At 40.0% G+C, this 16,364-nt stretch overlaps 1 protein-coding gene across 5 annotated transcripts in view; it reads right to left on the bottom strand.

Moving 5' to 3' along the window:
* Window positions 1-42: 42 nt before the first annotated feature.
* Window positions 43-16,364, bottom strand: part of LOC308408044 (uncharacterized protein) — a 32,285-nt gene continuing 15,963 nt past the window's right edge. For all 5 annotated transcript variants that reach the window (XM_080900098.1, XM_080900100.1, XM_080900101.1 and 2 more), the window contains 10 exons: window positions 10,443-10,977; window positions 9,865-10,024; window positions 9,661-9,777; window positions 9,418-9,522; window positions 9,102-9,258; window positions 8,379-8,991; window positions 8,126-8,279; window positions 7,927-8,016; window positions 7,627-7,822; window positions 43-7,477 (listed from right to left, as the gene is read on the bottom strand). In XM_080900098.1, the coding sequence (XP_080756224.1) occupies window positions 1,419-7,477; window positions 7,627-7,822; window positions 7,927-8,016; window positions 8,126-8,279; window positions 8,379-8,991; window positions 9,102-9,258; window positions 9,418-9,522; window positions 9,661-9,777; window positions 9,865-10,024; window positions 10,443-10,977 (8,186 nt within the window). In that variant the 3' untranslated portion in view covers window positions 43-1,418. The remainder of the gene's footprint in view (window positions 7,478-7,626; window positions 7,823-7,926; window positions 8,017-8,125; window positions 8,280-8,378; window positions 8,992-9,101; window positions 9,259-9,417; window positions 9,523-9,660; window positions 9,778-9,864; window positions 10,025-10,442; window positions 10,978-16,364) is intronic.

The following is a 16,364-nucleotide window of genomic DNA, read 5'->3' as shown; positions in this document are numbered from 1 at the left end:
TATTTATTTTAAATAAAAGATTATTTCCAGTTGCAGTTCAAACTTTATACAGATTATCTCTTAAGACCTGAGAATAACACTACTATGGAAAACAGAGAAATTAATCCTAAGTAAAATGACAGAAAACAACAGAACAGCAGTAACAATGCTTGAGTTAAACTAGACTCCTGCAATACAAGTTTTATACATGTGGAGGGTTACAGAAAATATGTAGACCCACTTTCGCATATTGTGATTTCCACACTACCCAGCAAGAGGCCTCGAAAACCTAAAAACGAATTAAGTATTGCCTTAATTTGCCTGAAGTTTGAATCCATTGTGTGTGTGTGAATCAGCACCCACTTTACAAGACAACCAGTAACAATTAATACCTCAGAGTCATGAGTAATCTTTACAGTGATCAGAAGATCTGAAATGTTTCACCGAATAGTTTTAGCAGTTTGTATTTAAATAAAATAATCCAGCTTTTATGTCTCAGAATAATTTATTGCCATAAAGGTAGTAAAACTGTCACTTTTCTTTGATATGAGATTTGCTTGTTAAATTAACTGGTTTTAAGCTATCAATCTAAATGTGACAAAATAAGACTTCATATAAAGTGTGTTACTTTATTGACTTCTTGCATTCTAAAAGAAATGGAACGGGTCATTTTTAACCAACAGAACTACATAAAAGAAGATGAGAGCTACCATATTGACAGTCTGGCTATTAAAAAAAACAAACACAGAAAAAAAACTGTACATTTTCTGTACAAAACATTTATGACTTTGTCAATCTACAAATACAAATAAAGTTAAATTTACAACTGAAAATTATATTTAGCAGGACTTTTACTAATAATCAAAAAAACAATAATAAAAGCATCTACTTTGAAAACAGAAAAACTACAACACAATAAACTTAAATGGTAATCTCTGAGCACTTTTCTATCAAGTTACAAAGTTGGATTTTTTGCATGGCTTTGCCTGTATGTCATATTAAAATTTAACAAGCACATGGGTAGTCAGTCTCAGTGAGAAAAGAAATACATTCATTGGGCATTATGATAAGGTATTTCTGTCAAGTCTAACAATGCTAAGCAATTTTAGATGTCTGATTCTTCAGCTTTAGGTCCTTAAAGGTCTGCATGTTTTTCCCAGTGACTAATCTGGCTCACCATTGCTTTAATTTCCAACACTGATAATAGAGGTTAATTGTTTGTTTGTTTTTAATTCTGAAACCCATTATTATTTTTTCATTCAAATTGACCTTATCCTTTGTTTCTTCTTCCCTTATGATTGGACCTTCAGGTGTGCTATTTTCTTTCTTCTTTCTTACAAGCAGGTTTTACCCATTCTTTACATGTTATCAATTTACCTACATCTACTCCGCTCTGTCTGTTGGAAATGTGTTTTAGTTTCATGCCAAAATCCAAGCAATCATATTTTGGGGAAACGTATGAGACCTTCTTTTGGAGTGGGAAGTAAGGCACCTCTGTGTCTTTGAGGTCTTATGGCTTGCTGATTTTGTGGGTTTTCAAAACGAGGGAATGGTTTTCCTCCGCTATTTGGACCTGGGCCACGGGGCCTATTAAACTGTGCCAAATGTTGATCTCCAGGATGCTGGAATCTTGCAATGGGACGAGGACCTCTTCGTTCATTAATGGGTGTATGACCTCTCTGCCTGGGATCTCTCCCCCTTATATTTGGGCCCCTACTAACATAACCTGCCCCCCTTATATCTGACACCTGCATGTCATTATTTGGATCTGGCTCAGACCTAGTGTTGTCACCCCACCTACCAGGTCCATTTCTAAAATCTGAACGCTGAGGTGATGGCCCCCTGCTGTCTGTTTTATTGGGCCCCAAACTTCTCATTTTTGGACCTCTACTTTCCCTTCTGAAATCAAATCCTTGTCTACCTGGTTCAGGATTTTCAGGTTCTACATTATGCCTTTCAGATCTTAGATCACCACTATCTGAAAATCTCCCATCACACCTTGGAGCTTCAATGCTTAGATTTCTGTTTGCAGGTCCTGGGGGTCCTAGATCTCGACCTGCTGGAGGTCTTCTATCAGGGCCTTCCATCTCAAATTGCCTCCTGTTTAGACATGAATTCATCAGGCCTGGACCTCCTCTGAGAGCCCCACGCCCTTTAATGTTTGGCCCTCTCATTTTTCCCCTGACATTTGGCAGCCTCCAGTCATTTCCCATATCTGGATGATTGTGCATATGTGATCCTGGCCCTGCTTTTCTGTCTTGTCCTCTATTGTCTAGATCTCTTTCTCCTGTAAAGAATTCCCCAGCACCCTCTCTATCAAGCTCTGTCCAATCATTTCCATGACCTCCCCTACTTGGCCCTGGGCATACCATATCTGGATTTTCTTCAACAGGCCCTGCACTTCTGCAGCCAGGAGCATTCCAGTTATGTCTACGACCCCTTACAGGTCCTTGAAATAACATACTGGGTCTATTCTGCATGGGACCTGGTCCACTACTTTCAGGGCCTCTCCATTCACTAAATAGGCCTTGATTAATATCTTCTTGGTCCTGTTCATCTTGACCCTCTTGGATAGGTCCAAATCCTCTACTAGCATATGTTTCCCAGTCATCCACTGAGCATTCTCTGTCTTGTCCTAAGAATTCTATATTGGTCCTTCTTTCATCTAACCTTTGTTCCTCTGTGTCTGGCCCTCTCCTCTCAGGAGCAGAACCCCAGAAGCCGGGCCCTGGTCTTCTAATGTTTTTCCTCATAGGCCTTCGACCTCTAAAGCTCTGGCCCAATCTATCAGGTTCTGGGGCATGGTAATCTGGGTTTTCTTGAATAGGTTCACACGCTACCCAGTCATCCCTTCCCCCATGTCTTGGATCTTCAGTATTTGAACTTTCATGTTTGTAGCCTGGAACTCTTAAATCAGGGCCATCTGATTTTCTCCAACCTGGTCTTGAGCCCTCCATATCTGGATATCTTTTTTCACTGTAGTCTGGACCTACTAGAGCTATTCTGTCAGGCCCAGGATCCACATCAGAACCTGGCCTTTCCACCCGCTGTGCACCAAATTCTGGACCCCTCCTATGAGGCCCTGGAATCTCCATATTTTGATACCCAACTTCTTTTCCACGACCCCTGAAATGTGGTCCACCTCGTCCTCTGTTGTGAGGCCCTAGATCTCCCACACCTGGACCAATTCTTTCAGGCCCAGCAACACCAATATGTGAACCTCTCCTGTCAGGACCCTGTCCACTTGTGTTTATTTCTCCAGGTCCTCTCCTTTCAGGTTCTTGGCTATGCATAGGAAAACTTGGTATTTCATTTATTGGCCCACTAAAATCTGGACCTTGTGAAACTCTGCCAGGCCCCATAGCAAGACCTCTACAATCAGACCCTAGCCTGCTGATATCAGGACCTCCAGGTCCTCTTCTCTCGGGCCCAGAACCTTCTATAGGTCCTGGTCCCCTGAACCCAGGACCTCCAGGTCGTCTATTCTCATGTCCAGGACCTTCGATAGACATACTTTCCCTCTCATGCCCTGGTCCTTTAAATTCTGGACACCCAGCCCCTCTCCTATTAGTCCCAGGATCCTCCATGGAATCTCTCCTTTCAATTCCTGGACCTCTACTATCAGACCCTGGACCAGCCATATCCAGACCCATCCTTTCACCCCAGGTTCCCCTGAAATCTGGACCGCCAGGACCCCTGATGTCATGTACTTTTTGCTCCATATGTGGACCTTTTTTCTCAGGTCCTAATCCTCTAAAATGTGGACCCACAGGACCTCTTTTGTCAGGTCCAGCAACCTCCATGGCTACACTTCTTCTTTTAGGTTCTGGTCCCACAAAATCTGAAGCCCCTGGTATTCCTAAGTCAGGTCCTTGATTGTCTATAATGGGGTCTATCCTTTCAAGTCCTTCTTCCATGAGGTGTGAGTCCTCTGGTCCTCCACTATTAAGCTTTGGATACTGCATGTTTGGACCTCTCATTTCAGCCCCTGGTTGTCCGAATTCTGGGCCTCCACTCCCTCCCGTGTAAGGTCCCTGGCTTTCCATGTTTGAACCTCTTCTATCAGACAACTGGACACTCCATTCATCTTGTACCAATGGTGCTTCCCTGACTGAATCTGACCCTCTCCAATGATCTCTTATGTCTGATCCTGGGCCATTCCAATCTGGAGCACTTATATGTTTATTTTGATTCTCCTTATCCCTTAGTCCTTGACCTCTCCAATCTGAATTCAACATGTTTGAATTAACTGCATCTGCATGACTGCCACCAAGCTTGCCAAAATCTGCATTTGTGCCATGTGGCTGAAGAGTACTTTTACGGGGGCACCTTTCTTCAAAAGCCATACTGCCATCATGTCTTGTCTTTGGAGGTCTTCCTAAGCCCATAAACAATGGACCTGACTCCCTCATCCCACTACTTACATCAGATCTAAAAATCTGACCTTCATCTTTATCTTTTTGTCCTCTACCACCTCCACTACTATCTGGAGCCATAGCTTCTACCTGTGGACCCCCAAATGACTGCTTTGTTCCCATTTTTTTCACATCTTTCCTGATATCTATGTTTTCTGGCTCTGATCTATGTTCATTTGTCTTTGGACACTGTAAACCTTCCTGCACACAACTAACATTTTGGTTTCTCTCATTAACTTCAAACAGCCCGCTCATATCTGTATTTAGATGATACACAGCTGATAAAGAATCCCTTGGACCTGGACCAACATTACCAGGTGCAGATCTGTCAGACAAAGGGCCCTTCATGATGTTAACTTGTCTTTTGCGCTGGAGGCTTGCCTCTCCCATATACAAATTTGTAACAGTAGGTACAATATTTTGTGTAACATCAGGACTTGGGCATTTTATTTCTGGATTTACACCAGAAATAAAAGGCACACCAGCATTATTACTATCTAGTGCTTCACTTCTCATTTCTGAATCTCTCAAGGCTGGCCATGAACCAGTTATTACAGTATTTTGATGTTGAATACCTTGTTCTCTCATTCCTAAGATTGTACTTGGATTTGAATATCCTCCCTCTTGACCCTTTGTTTCTGAATGCTTGAAGCAAGGATTGTCTGCTAGAGTCTCATTATGTGTCTCTGTCAGACCTTGTCCCTTGGCACCAAAAGCTTTCAGATTCAATGCTCTAAAATCCATGCTTTTAATATTTGAGATCACATCTCCAACAGACACCATTGCTTGACCACAAATTGGCAAACAATTATTTTCAAAGACTCTAATATCTTCCCTTGAATCGCTGACTTCATCAGTTCTAACAGAGTCATTCTTTTCTATGCTGCTAGGTTTCACAAACTGTGGTTCTGGATCTGGGCTTTGGGGAGAATCTCGAATAGGTGGATCAATTTCTCTAAGAGGAATTGTACTGTCAAGTTTGCTGTGAAACAAATTGTCCTGTTTATAGAGTTTATTTTGCTGTGTCATATCATGGTCACTCAGTGAAATCTTTTGAAGCTCCTGAAATTTTGGTGGTTCGGAAATCTCAAGCTTCACATTACATAGAGGTTCGTGTGAGTGTTTTTCAGAGCTCTCAACATGATTACACTCTGATTTTTGTCCATCTGGATCACTTTTGATTGTAACATGTGATATGTTACTCTCTTCAAATTGTCCAGCAGAGTCTAGAGAACTGCATGGAACACTTGCATGTTTTGATTTCTCAGGGACCTGAGGCAAGGGTCCTCTGTTCAGTTTTGGTGAAACTGACACAGATTCTGTTTTTCTAGAAGAAGATGGGGATCTTCTACGCCCAAGAGAATGCCGGCGTGTGGTATGATCTTTGCGATGGCGTCCCTGCCGTTCAGATGGATCTCTAACTCTGTGTCTTGACCTGTCTCTTTCACTCTTTCTGTGTCTATCCTTTTCTCTGCGTCTTCGGGACCGAGAACGAGAACGATGCTGTGACTGTCTTGAAGGACTTCTGTGGCGGTCCCTTTCCCGATGACTCCGCTTTTTTGGTGATGACCTTCGTTTTCTACTGTGGTATGAATTTGGAGACATACCCTTGTGAGAGCCACCATACCTTGCTCTAGACACAGAGTCCATAGTTGTTACAGTTCCCCCCTTAAAAACATCATCTTGAATTTCATTGAAAAGTGATTCATCCTCAGGATCATAAGCTACATCAGAATCTTCAATCTCTCCAGCAGATGAATATTTGTCAGATTCCACACCTTTCTGTGTTTCATCTTGCTTTGCAACACCATCTGTATCATTTCCTAAATTTTTGACAGGTGTTGCGTCTTCTACTTTCACAGCTTGTGAATCCAAATTTGAATTGTCCACAGTCTCTGTAAGGGGGGTAGCCTTGTCTGTTGTTTCTGAAGATTTTGACTCTGTTTTTATAATACCTTTCTGCAGAGAGGACAGTTGGTTAAGCGGCAAAGATTTTTGTGGGGGAGACATAAGTGAATCCGAAACAGAAAAGTGAGCCATGAACATTCCCACAGCCTCTCTCTGCTGACGTAGTGCTTCCTCCTGCTCTTTTAACTGCCGTTTTTGCTCTTCAATTTGTTTATTGAGTTCCTCAAGCATTCTCTGTTGTTCACTTAGTGTTGCAGCTGAGACAACCACTGTGCCCGTAGGGAGTTGTGGCATGACTGCAACTGGAGCAGAAGTTTGTGCTGGGGAAGAAGTGGAAACCGTCACTGGGCATGATGGAGAATCAAATGTTTGAGTTGTAACAGGGGGCTTTGCTACAGGAGTATTACTTTGAATATATTCAAAGATAGTGTCGTCCTCTGGATCATAGGCCACATCATCTTCCACAAAGCTTGATAATGCTGGGGCATCAGCTTTAATTTTTTCTGTGGTCTGTGGAGCAACGGTTGCATATCCCATTGCTGGATCATATTCTTCCTCTGGGTCATATGGTCGGTCAAAGTCATTTTCATCTTCAATCTCCTTGGCTTTGGTTTTGTGTCCATACTGTTGGACAATTGGATCCACCACTGATCCAGAAAGCACTGGGTTCTTCTTAACAGTTACTGTTGTTTTTGTAGAACGTCCATCAGAGACAGTGGAGTCAGCCTGATTACTACGAAACAAGGTACTCAAGATTGTCTGTAGTGGTGTCTTATCACTGGATGCAATAATGGGATTTTTATCAGAGCTGCTGTTAAAGGTGGACTGTGTTGCAGCAATAGTGGCTGAGGTAGAAACAGAAGGGGCCGCTTTAACAGAAGTTAATAGAGATGGTATGGTGACTGAGCCAGAGGAGGAAGAGTCTGTTGGTGACCCAGGGCATGATGGTGAACCAGGAGGGGTGGTACTAGCAGGAGTCTCTGGATCATAGGGTTGGAATATCTCCAATTTGTCAGAACCGTAAAGGACTGGTGGTTTTGGGATCCACATAGGGTCCTTGGACATATGAACTTTGGGTCTTTTGTCTTCCATTTCCTGTGGCAAACTTCCTGGACGTTTGACCTTCTGGACGATTGCTAGACCAAGAAGAAGATTGGGGCGGTTTCTTTCAAGTCCTGGAAAAAAATTAGATAACACATTAGAAAACACACTAAGTCTAACAACTCTCTGGTATGGTTTTGGTATGAACCCTCACATATTCAAACATATAAAACAGAAAAATGTCAATTATTTATGAATAGGCAGCAGTCAAAGCATTTCACACCTGGTCCTTCAAGAGGTTGTAGCATAGATGGGATTGGTTCCTTTGCACTGAGTGGGACAAGGTATACATCTTTGATGGAACGGCTGCTATTGGCGACCACACCGAAACGACCTCTGCTGCTGAAATAGGAAAAAAGGGAGACATAGGCGACCTCCTCTTCCTCTGTTGCAGGGTGAAACCGGATCACACATAACTCCTAACAAATACAAAGCAAACAAAAGTGCATGTAAAATACTGATGTAGCCTCAACATTATTATATGTGGTAAGATGCAAAAAGAAATACAGTATATTCTGCTTGCCTTTGTAACTGAGGTCTTTAGTTTTGCAACGTAGTCCCACACTGTTTGAGGCATGATTCGTCCTCCAATTTGTATAGTGTCAGGTAGATCCTATACAAACCACAAAAATAAATGCTTTTTATATCTCCACCCAGTGACAATTATAAATCCTTTTGATATAGCCAGTAAAAAATGTAATTAATATCATGCATTACAATACCGCTTTAAGATTTTCAGGAGATCCTGACACCAGATATCCCTTGGTGACAAACTTGGCTACAGTGAGCATGTTTAGAAAACCCTTCCACAGTATTTCCTGCTTTGCCAGGAACTGAGTTGTCTCACCATCAGCTGGAGATTCAGAGATCACGGTTCTGAAACAGAAACCACAACAATCACATGTACACAATGCCCAGCTTCTGGACAAATTTAAAACAAAAAGCAAAAAAACATTGGCTTGGAGTTCTTTATACCTCGAGCGTGGTCCATAAAGTCTGGGATCAGCAGTGGAAGATGGCTTCATTAAGATGGATTTAGGTACTGTTTTGGTTGGTGGTAGTGATGATGCTACGTTCGATGCAATGTTTTCTTTAACAAGAGCATAAGGAGCTGCCCGTTTATGAGTTGTGTTACTGGAACCAAAGGTGCTACTAGACGAAGCTGAGAACCTGTTTGCAGTGCGGGGATCACGACGCTGTGTAATGGTTACCGTGGAAACAGGTGGAACCAAAACTGGTATATATGGTCTTTTTGGTGCAGTAGCTTTAGAGGTATCTGGAGTTGGGGATGCAGGGGACTCTATGGTAGGAGAAGCAGGAGATTCTAAAGTGGGGGAGGCTGGAGAATCCATTACAGGAGAAGCAGGTGATTCCACTATAGTCAGTGCAGCAGAATCAATATTGAAATGGGATGAAGGGTCCAATAGGTTGGATGCTGGAGAATCCATGTCAGGAGAGTCAGGTGGTGCCAGAAGTGGGGAGTCACCCCCTGCAGACTTTCTCCAAGATGGTTCGTGCTTATCTCTGGATACAGATAGCTTGGATTTTTTCTTTGCAGGTTCCTCCTCTTCCATAGGTTGCATTTGGCCTTTAGGAAGGAACGACAAACTACTTTTAAAAATCTGAATTTAACAGCTAATCAGCAGACAATGATGTCTAGTAGTTTTTACATTTATTCTCATCGTTTTTTAAATTTACCTGTGCATATCTTGCATTTTAAGTCAAATAGATGAGTTTTGTGCTCTGATGTTGTGTCTTTTAGCATGCAGGCAAGAACATCTGGCACTGCATTGGCCAGGCTTGTTTGGCTTGCCCTGGGCTTGACTGCAGGAGCAGGAAGACTTCTCTTCTGTTCCTGTAAAGCAACATATACCAACACAAGAACACAAAAAAACAATTCTTAGTCGATGTTGATGTAACGCGTCATGAAAAAAAATATGATGTAAAAGACACAGCATAATCACCATAAAAACTGTGTATCCAACTGTTTAATTTAAATAAGATAGGTACGTACCATGCTATCAGGTTTTCTGTCAGATTTTGCAGGATTCAAACTGGGTAAATCAACCTTAACTGCTTCAGGCTTGGGCAAACTTATTTTAGCAGCTGTATCCTTAACCTAGAAAGACATAAGCAACCATTTAAGATAATCACTTATGACAAAAGCATTGGCTGATCTTTATCGGGCCTGATATCAAGTAGAAGCATACAATACAATTTTATTTCACTGATATGGTTTATGACTAATACTATTTACCACTGTTGTTTCTTTCACACTTGGCTCAGGTGCCTTGGTAGCCTGCATATCCTTCTGGCTCATCCTAACTAGTCTGAAAGGATTGATATCGCCATGTACCACACAGTATAACAAGCCCTAGAAGACATAAAGAAGTAGATTGTCAATTTGATTTATATTTATATGTACATAAACTAAAATTGGTGTTAACAAATTTCAACATACCTTGTTTCTTGGGTCTTTTAGGTTGAACATTATAGTTCTGTACTTGTTCATGTATTTGCTGTCTGTGTTGCGAAATATGTCAAACATCTCCATCTCAATGCTTGCAACAAGCTTTGCAGCTTCGCTCTCAGACATCTCCAAATCCTCACATTCACACACCCTTAGCAAATGGAAAAAGAAAAACAGTTAGTCCAGAAATATGCTGTTTTTCAAGACTGAGAGACATTTACTGAAAAAATTTAAAGCTTAGTTTGAGAAAACTGTTAAATTGTCTAGGACACTTATTTTCACTGTGTTGGTAATGCTACTTAATAACCAGTCACCGAGATGAGAATGATTCTGAATTGTGGAAGGCAAATAAAACAAATGTTGGTTCCCTCAGCGCAGTTCATTACTGCATGCTCAAGTGTCATTTTTAAAAAACAAAAAGATACTATACTTACATTTTTTTCTACTAGACCTATTATTATATGTTTTTAATAATCTCATGTTACATTTACTCCCCCAAAAAAGCAGAATATGTGCAATAAAAAAACCTAAGGCTGTGACTTTCATTTAATCAGTGATATAGTTCTCACCTTTTGAACAGGATGCTGGTGAGAGAGCGCTGGATACTCTGTCTGACCTGGTTATTGGGTTGAGAGGGCCTGGAGGAGGGTGCACTGGGTGCGGGTGGCACCGGCAGATTTCGGGTTTCATTCAGGGGTGTGGGGGCTGAAGACAGCTTCTGGCATGATGCTGAGACTAATGTGTGGCTTGATGGAGACTGAGATCCAGACTGCTTCTTTGGTATAACATATGTGGTCTTCGTTATCATAAGAGCCCCAGTCTCATGATGTCTGCGCGCTGAGGTGGTTGGGGACGATGTGGCTGGAGTCGGGCTAGATTTTTCTGGGGCGGGTGTTATTAGGGGATCTGATTCTGATGACTGATGCTTTGGCAAGTCACTGTTTACAGTTTCCTTTGCTCCTTCTTCACAGTGGCTTTGTGGCTGGGCTGCTTCAGTGGTAGGTTTAGAAAGGAGACTTGCATCTAGTGAAGGGTCTTCTGGAGATTGTGCTGAAGGAGATACAGCTTCCTTCTCAGCCTCTACCTGTTCACTGTCCTTATTAGCTGTTGGGGAAAAAAAGCACAAGAGGCCATTCTGTAAATATGAAGAAATCTCTCAGAACAGTCTATCAAATAAATCTAACTGTGATAAGAACCAACATGGCACACTAGATAAACAAGTAAGTGGCATCTTTAAAAAAAAAAAAAAAAAAAAAAAAAAAAAAATCACAATTTCTTACTGCAAATCCATGAATAAAAACTGGTCTTGCACCCCATTAACTGCTCAGATACTAAACAGTAAATATAAAGATTTACAAGTTCTGTATCAGATTCAGAGTCCCATCTATAAGATTCGGATTCAAATTGCCAGATGTGTGAATAAACTTGTAGTTTATACGGCCAGATAATAATAGGTTAGGTGATTTAAAAAAATTCCTTTTGGTGATTTTATGACTGTAAAATTAGAAGAGGCAAAAACTGAATTACAGGCACAGAGACTCACAAGTACAGGCTCATGAACATTTAACATAAACCTGCTGTTTAAAAAAACACAAACTTTATTGTATAATACATCAAATGCTTCCCTACAATGATATTAAGGAAATTTATAGCACTTCTTAATTTGTTTTTTTTAGATTAACCAATTCAGCCTGGTTAAACATACTCTAAATGATAACAAGGTAAAATGTTGTACTTTGGAGCTACAATGATTAATCCAAGAGCAGTTTAGGCATTTTAAATTTGCATGTACAGCTACACTTAATATTTGCTTTTCAGCATCATTAGCACTGCCTGGCTTTACTCTCCTCACTGTTTGCAGTGAGAAGTCTTGCATTTATCTTAATTTATTTGTTTATTTTTTAGTTTTGCATTAAAAAACAACAACAAACTGAGCTAAAGTTCAAACAACTCTGAATACACTGAGTTTTATGTGTTTAATTTTTGGTTAATCAAATATCAAACCTTAGTAAAATGTGTTTTTATATGCTATTGTTGGGGCAATCACCCATTTTATTTATTTATTTATTTTTTGTAGATGCTGAGTTCACAATAAAGCCCAGTATAGGCGGATATTTGAAATCTATTGTGGAGAAGTCTTTGTTTGCTCATTGCTCCATGAATACTTTCATTCTGGCATATAACTATATTACTCTGTCTATCCAGAGTAATGCTAGCAAGTGAACTGTATATGTGCAGTTATTGTTTTCCGGTTCCACTCAGTGGAAGAAAAAGAAAAAGATCCTTTTTTGTATACATCTATATTCCATGTACATTTTGTATGACTTCAGTACTATGTGTTTGGTAACTCTTGTACAAAAAAAAGGACAGACTTTCCAAAACCTCTGCACTCCTGGGGTGTATTTGTTTTCCTCTCAAAGGCTTTTTAAAATTTATCAGCAATTATTGTTTACTGTGGAATGCTGAGGCATTAAAAAAGCGTGTTGAGTCTCATGAACACACTTCACATTTATCACTATGAATGAGAATTAACCACACAGGCATAGTTCTGTGATTCCAAACTACTGAAAAATAGACCCAATGTATCATTTATATTTAGATTACAAATTTCACATGCACACAAAATGTTTGATAAATGTGCTTTAGAGTTCTGCTATAAGGAGGAAAATCATAATCTACTGACTTCCTGTGCCTGACATAATAACACAAGTTCTTCCAAATAAAATTTCATAAGAAAAACTAACATCAGATCTTCATAAATCACACTGCCTCCTACTGTGTATTGGACTTGCTGTGTAAATAGCTGTCTGTGCATAAGACACATACAAATAGCTCTGATATATTAGTGCAGAGCCACTGGGATAATAAGCAAAAACATTACAATATAAAGCCAGTTGTATTGATGAGGATGTTTCCAAAAGGACGTTAATAATCCAGCCCAAAACCTGAACTTGGTATTGATATAAAGTTAATTGTTGCTATTTATGAATTACAGCTGAATGAAATGACAACATTTTATGTTAGCTCAACCAAAGACAACCAACAATAAAGGCTTGTGTGTAAACCTGTATAATCAAAGTGCCCCTGAGGACAGGTAATGTGACTATTACAGGTTATTCTAAATAGTTAATCCCATATTTAACCATGCTAATAATTTTTAAAAATGATTGATAATGATTTTACTATATTTATTATACTTTTACATATTTAACTTCAGTTTTATTGTGAGAGTAAATTATTTTTGTTCAACAGCTAAAACACCAAAAAAAAGAAAATATATGCAATTTGTATTGCATATATAAATTGATAAACTGCACAAGTGCAATAAAACATCCCAGCTTTGCATACTACTCTGTTAGGCAAAACTTTTTAAATTGCTATTTATAAACACAGCTTTTGAACCCTAACACAAATAATGCGTGCATTTTTCAGCCTTTCCACTTATAAAACTGATGAATTTTATGCATAACATATAATACACTGGTCCCATTTGGAATATCAGACAAATACCATCCAACCTCTGCAAGACCACACAAAGTCCTGTTGACGTTGTATGGTGTGGTTTGGAAGTCTTAATGTTCACATGTGGAAGTGTTTGAGTATTTATTGTGGGATTAGGACGGATGGCACAGTGTAGCCTCAGCTTAGCAAGAATGGGAAAGATGAGCTTTTTTAGGTCAGTGTATGGCATGACTGCTGCTCGCCTGCTAACCGGTACCAAACGGAGAGAGCATATAACCACAATTTTAGCCTCTTTACACTGGCTCCCTGTCCCCTACAGGATCCAATTTAAACTCTTACTTTTTGTTTTTAAGTCACTCAACGCCCGAGCCCCCCCCTACTTGTCAGAGCTCCTCTCTGCCTATGCTCCAGGAAAACCCACGAGATCTAGTTCAAAACTATTGTTGTCCATTCCACGGACTAACCTCAAATCTCATGGTGATAGATCCTTCTCTGTGGCAGGTCCCAGACTTTGGAATAGTCTCCCCTTTAATATTAGATCTGCTCAAACTCTTGAGTAATTTAAATCTTTACTAAAGACACACTTTTACGCTCTGGCTTTTAACACATTATGACCCAAGCATTTTGGATTTATCTGAATTAGTTAGTATTGTTTCAATTCTTCTATTTTATTGTTTCTATTGTTATTATTGTATTACACTGTAGTTTCTAATTTTATTGTTATTGTTAAGCACTTTGTGCAGCATCGGCTGTTGGAAATGTGCTATATAAATAAATCTGACCTTGACCTTGACCATTATTATGAAGCAGGAGGCTTAAATCAATGCAATGTGAAGGAAATCAAGGAGACTTTGTATGAGTAATGTAGGCTCTTAACCTTGGATTATAAGGTGCCTTGAGGTGACTTATTGTGAGTTTGCACTACATCAATAAAAATTAAATGAACAGAAAAAGTGAACTTCCAGAAATGATGAACATTATGGTTAGAAAACCCAAATTGCTAAAAGAAAGAGGAAACAATGACACATCTTCAGAGAGACAGGAAGCACCGTAGATTGTAAAAAGAATTTGGAAAAGCAAGAAAATAAAAGATCAGGGATTTAGTGCGTCATCTGCAGAGATTTTACTGCTTTCTTTTGTCCACTGTCAAGCAGAAAGGCTTAAGACAAAATGAACAATATAAAAAAATAAGGATAGAGCAAAGGAACAAACATGCAAGTGAGTCACTTCTATGAGCTAAATCATGAAGAATCTTTATTTGTGTGATTAGGCTACTGTGTATGTGAGTCAAAGTGAGAAAGAAACAAGCATTTGCCACAGTGAGTAGGTGCAAAGTTATGATGCAAATCTTTTTCAGTTGTTCAGAACACATATCTATGAAACTCCTTATTTATTGACTAAAATTAAGAATGTCGTCACTTTAGGTATTTGTGCTGAAGTTTCAATAAATGTTCAGCAAGGGAGTTTTTCAGTCACAAACTTTGGTCTTCTGAAGGTACATTTCTGCTTTAATCCTGTTCTCATCCTTTGCATAATTTCCACTGTCCCATACCGTCAGACATCATTATAATGAAAATGAACACAAACACCAACCGATTAACACCTTGACATTCAGGATCCTCATGAGGACTTAAGGCAAAGGTTCCATCTACTATTTCTTTGATTAACCTAACCACTATCAGATGAGGTGTCTTCATAGTGTCCTACTATTAGTGAAAAAACAAGAGTGGGCCAGGTGTCAACAACTGATATTTGCTGCAGACTTCAGTAAAAACAGCTTTACTTTTCCCTGCTCACTATACGTGTTAATTGTAAATATTGCTTTTGTTGTTTTTCTGGTGTATTTACTGACAGATGTACTAAATCTGTCAGGAAATCAGTTATTGCACTGTGAAAAACACAGAGCGTCGATGTGGCAGCTAACTGCAGTTGGCTTAAAGTTTAAATAGCAATGAATCAGTATCTAGCTCCCATGAGGTCGTTTTGAAAGCTGCACCACAGGCATACCCAAACACAACCTGACAGCAGTCCCCCCTTTTTCTGTCAATGGACTTGAGGTAGAATATTTAATATACACTGATTTGGCAAAATATCATGACTACTGTCAGGCAAAGTGAATAATACTGATTGTCTCTTCATGATGGGCATTTGTTAGTGGGTGGGATATAACTAGGGGGCAAGTGAACATTTTTTATCCCCAAAATTGCTGTTTTAGAAGTAGGACACATGGGTAAGGGTAAGGATTGAGTTTTGATCAAAGTCAAATTGTGATGGCTAGATGACTGGGTAAGAACATCTCCAAAACTGCAGCTCTTGTGGAGAGTTCTGGGTCTACAGCAGGCAGTATCTATCAAAAGTGATTAAAGTAAGGAACCGTGGTGAACCAGCAACAGGTCATGGGAGGGCAAGGCTCACTAATGCATTTCGGGAGTGAAAGTTGTTCCATGTGGTCTGTTCCAACAAACAAGCTCCTGAGGCTCAAATTGTCGAAAAAGTTCATGCTGGTTCGTACAGTACATTGGAGTTTGTTGTGTAATGGGCTGCATAGCCACAGACCAGTCAGGGTGCCTGTAGTGACCCCCCTCCACCGCCAAAAAACAGAACGTGACCAGCAGAACTAGACCACAGGGGAATGGAAGAAGGTGGCCTGATCTGATGAACCACATTTTATTTTATATATACACTGTGCAATTTTTTCAGTCGCGTTATTCAGCTCCTGCTTAAATTGTACGATTGAATCACAGGGGTTAGAAGTTCATGGGTCCCTATTCACGGTCTCACACTATACGGCCCGATGCTCTGATGCGACCTGAGTGCTCACACTGTGCGTCTATAACATGAGGTTTATAACACAAAATCTGTCACTTGCTCTCCCCCTCTTTCTGTCTTTCACTCACACAGACACACACACACCACCACCATCAACTTTGCTATATTGCTAATGAAAAACATTGACCAGGCAGCTGCAATTGAGCAGCAATGTCCATCCAACTCTTTTCATGGTTGATGCAGTCGTGATAATTTTGTGA

This window comes from Rhamphochromis sp. 'chilingali' (assembly GCF_963969265.1).
Source record: "Rhamphochromis sp. 'chilingali' genome assembly, chromosome: 12".
In the NCBI taxonomy this organism is placed as follows: Eukaryota; Metazoa; Chordata; class Actinopteri; order Cichliformes; family Cichlidae; genus Rhamphochromis; species Rhamphochromis sp. 'chilingali'.
The sequence above is the reverse complement of the archived record's forward strand: the minus strand, read 5'-3'. Positions and strand labels throughout refer to the sequence as shown.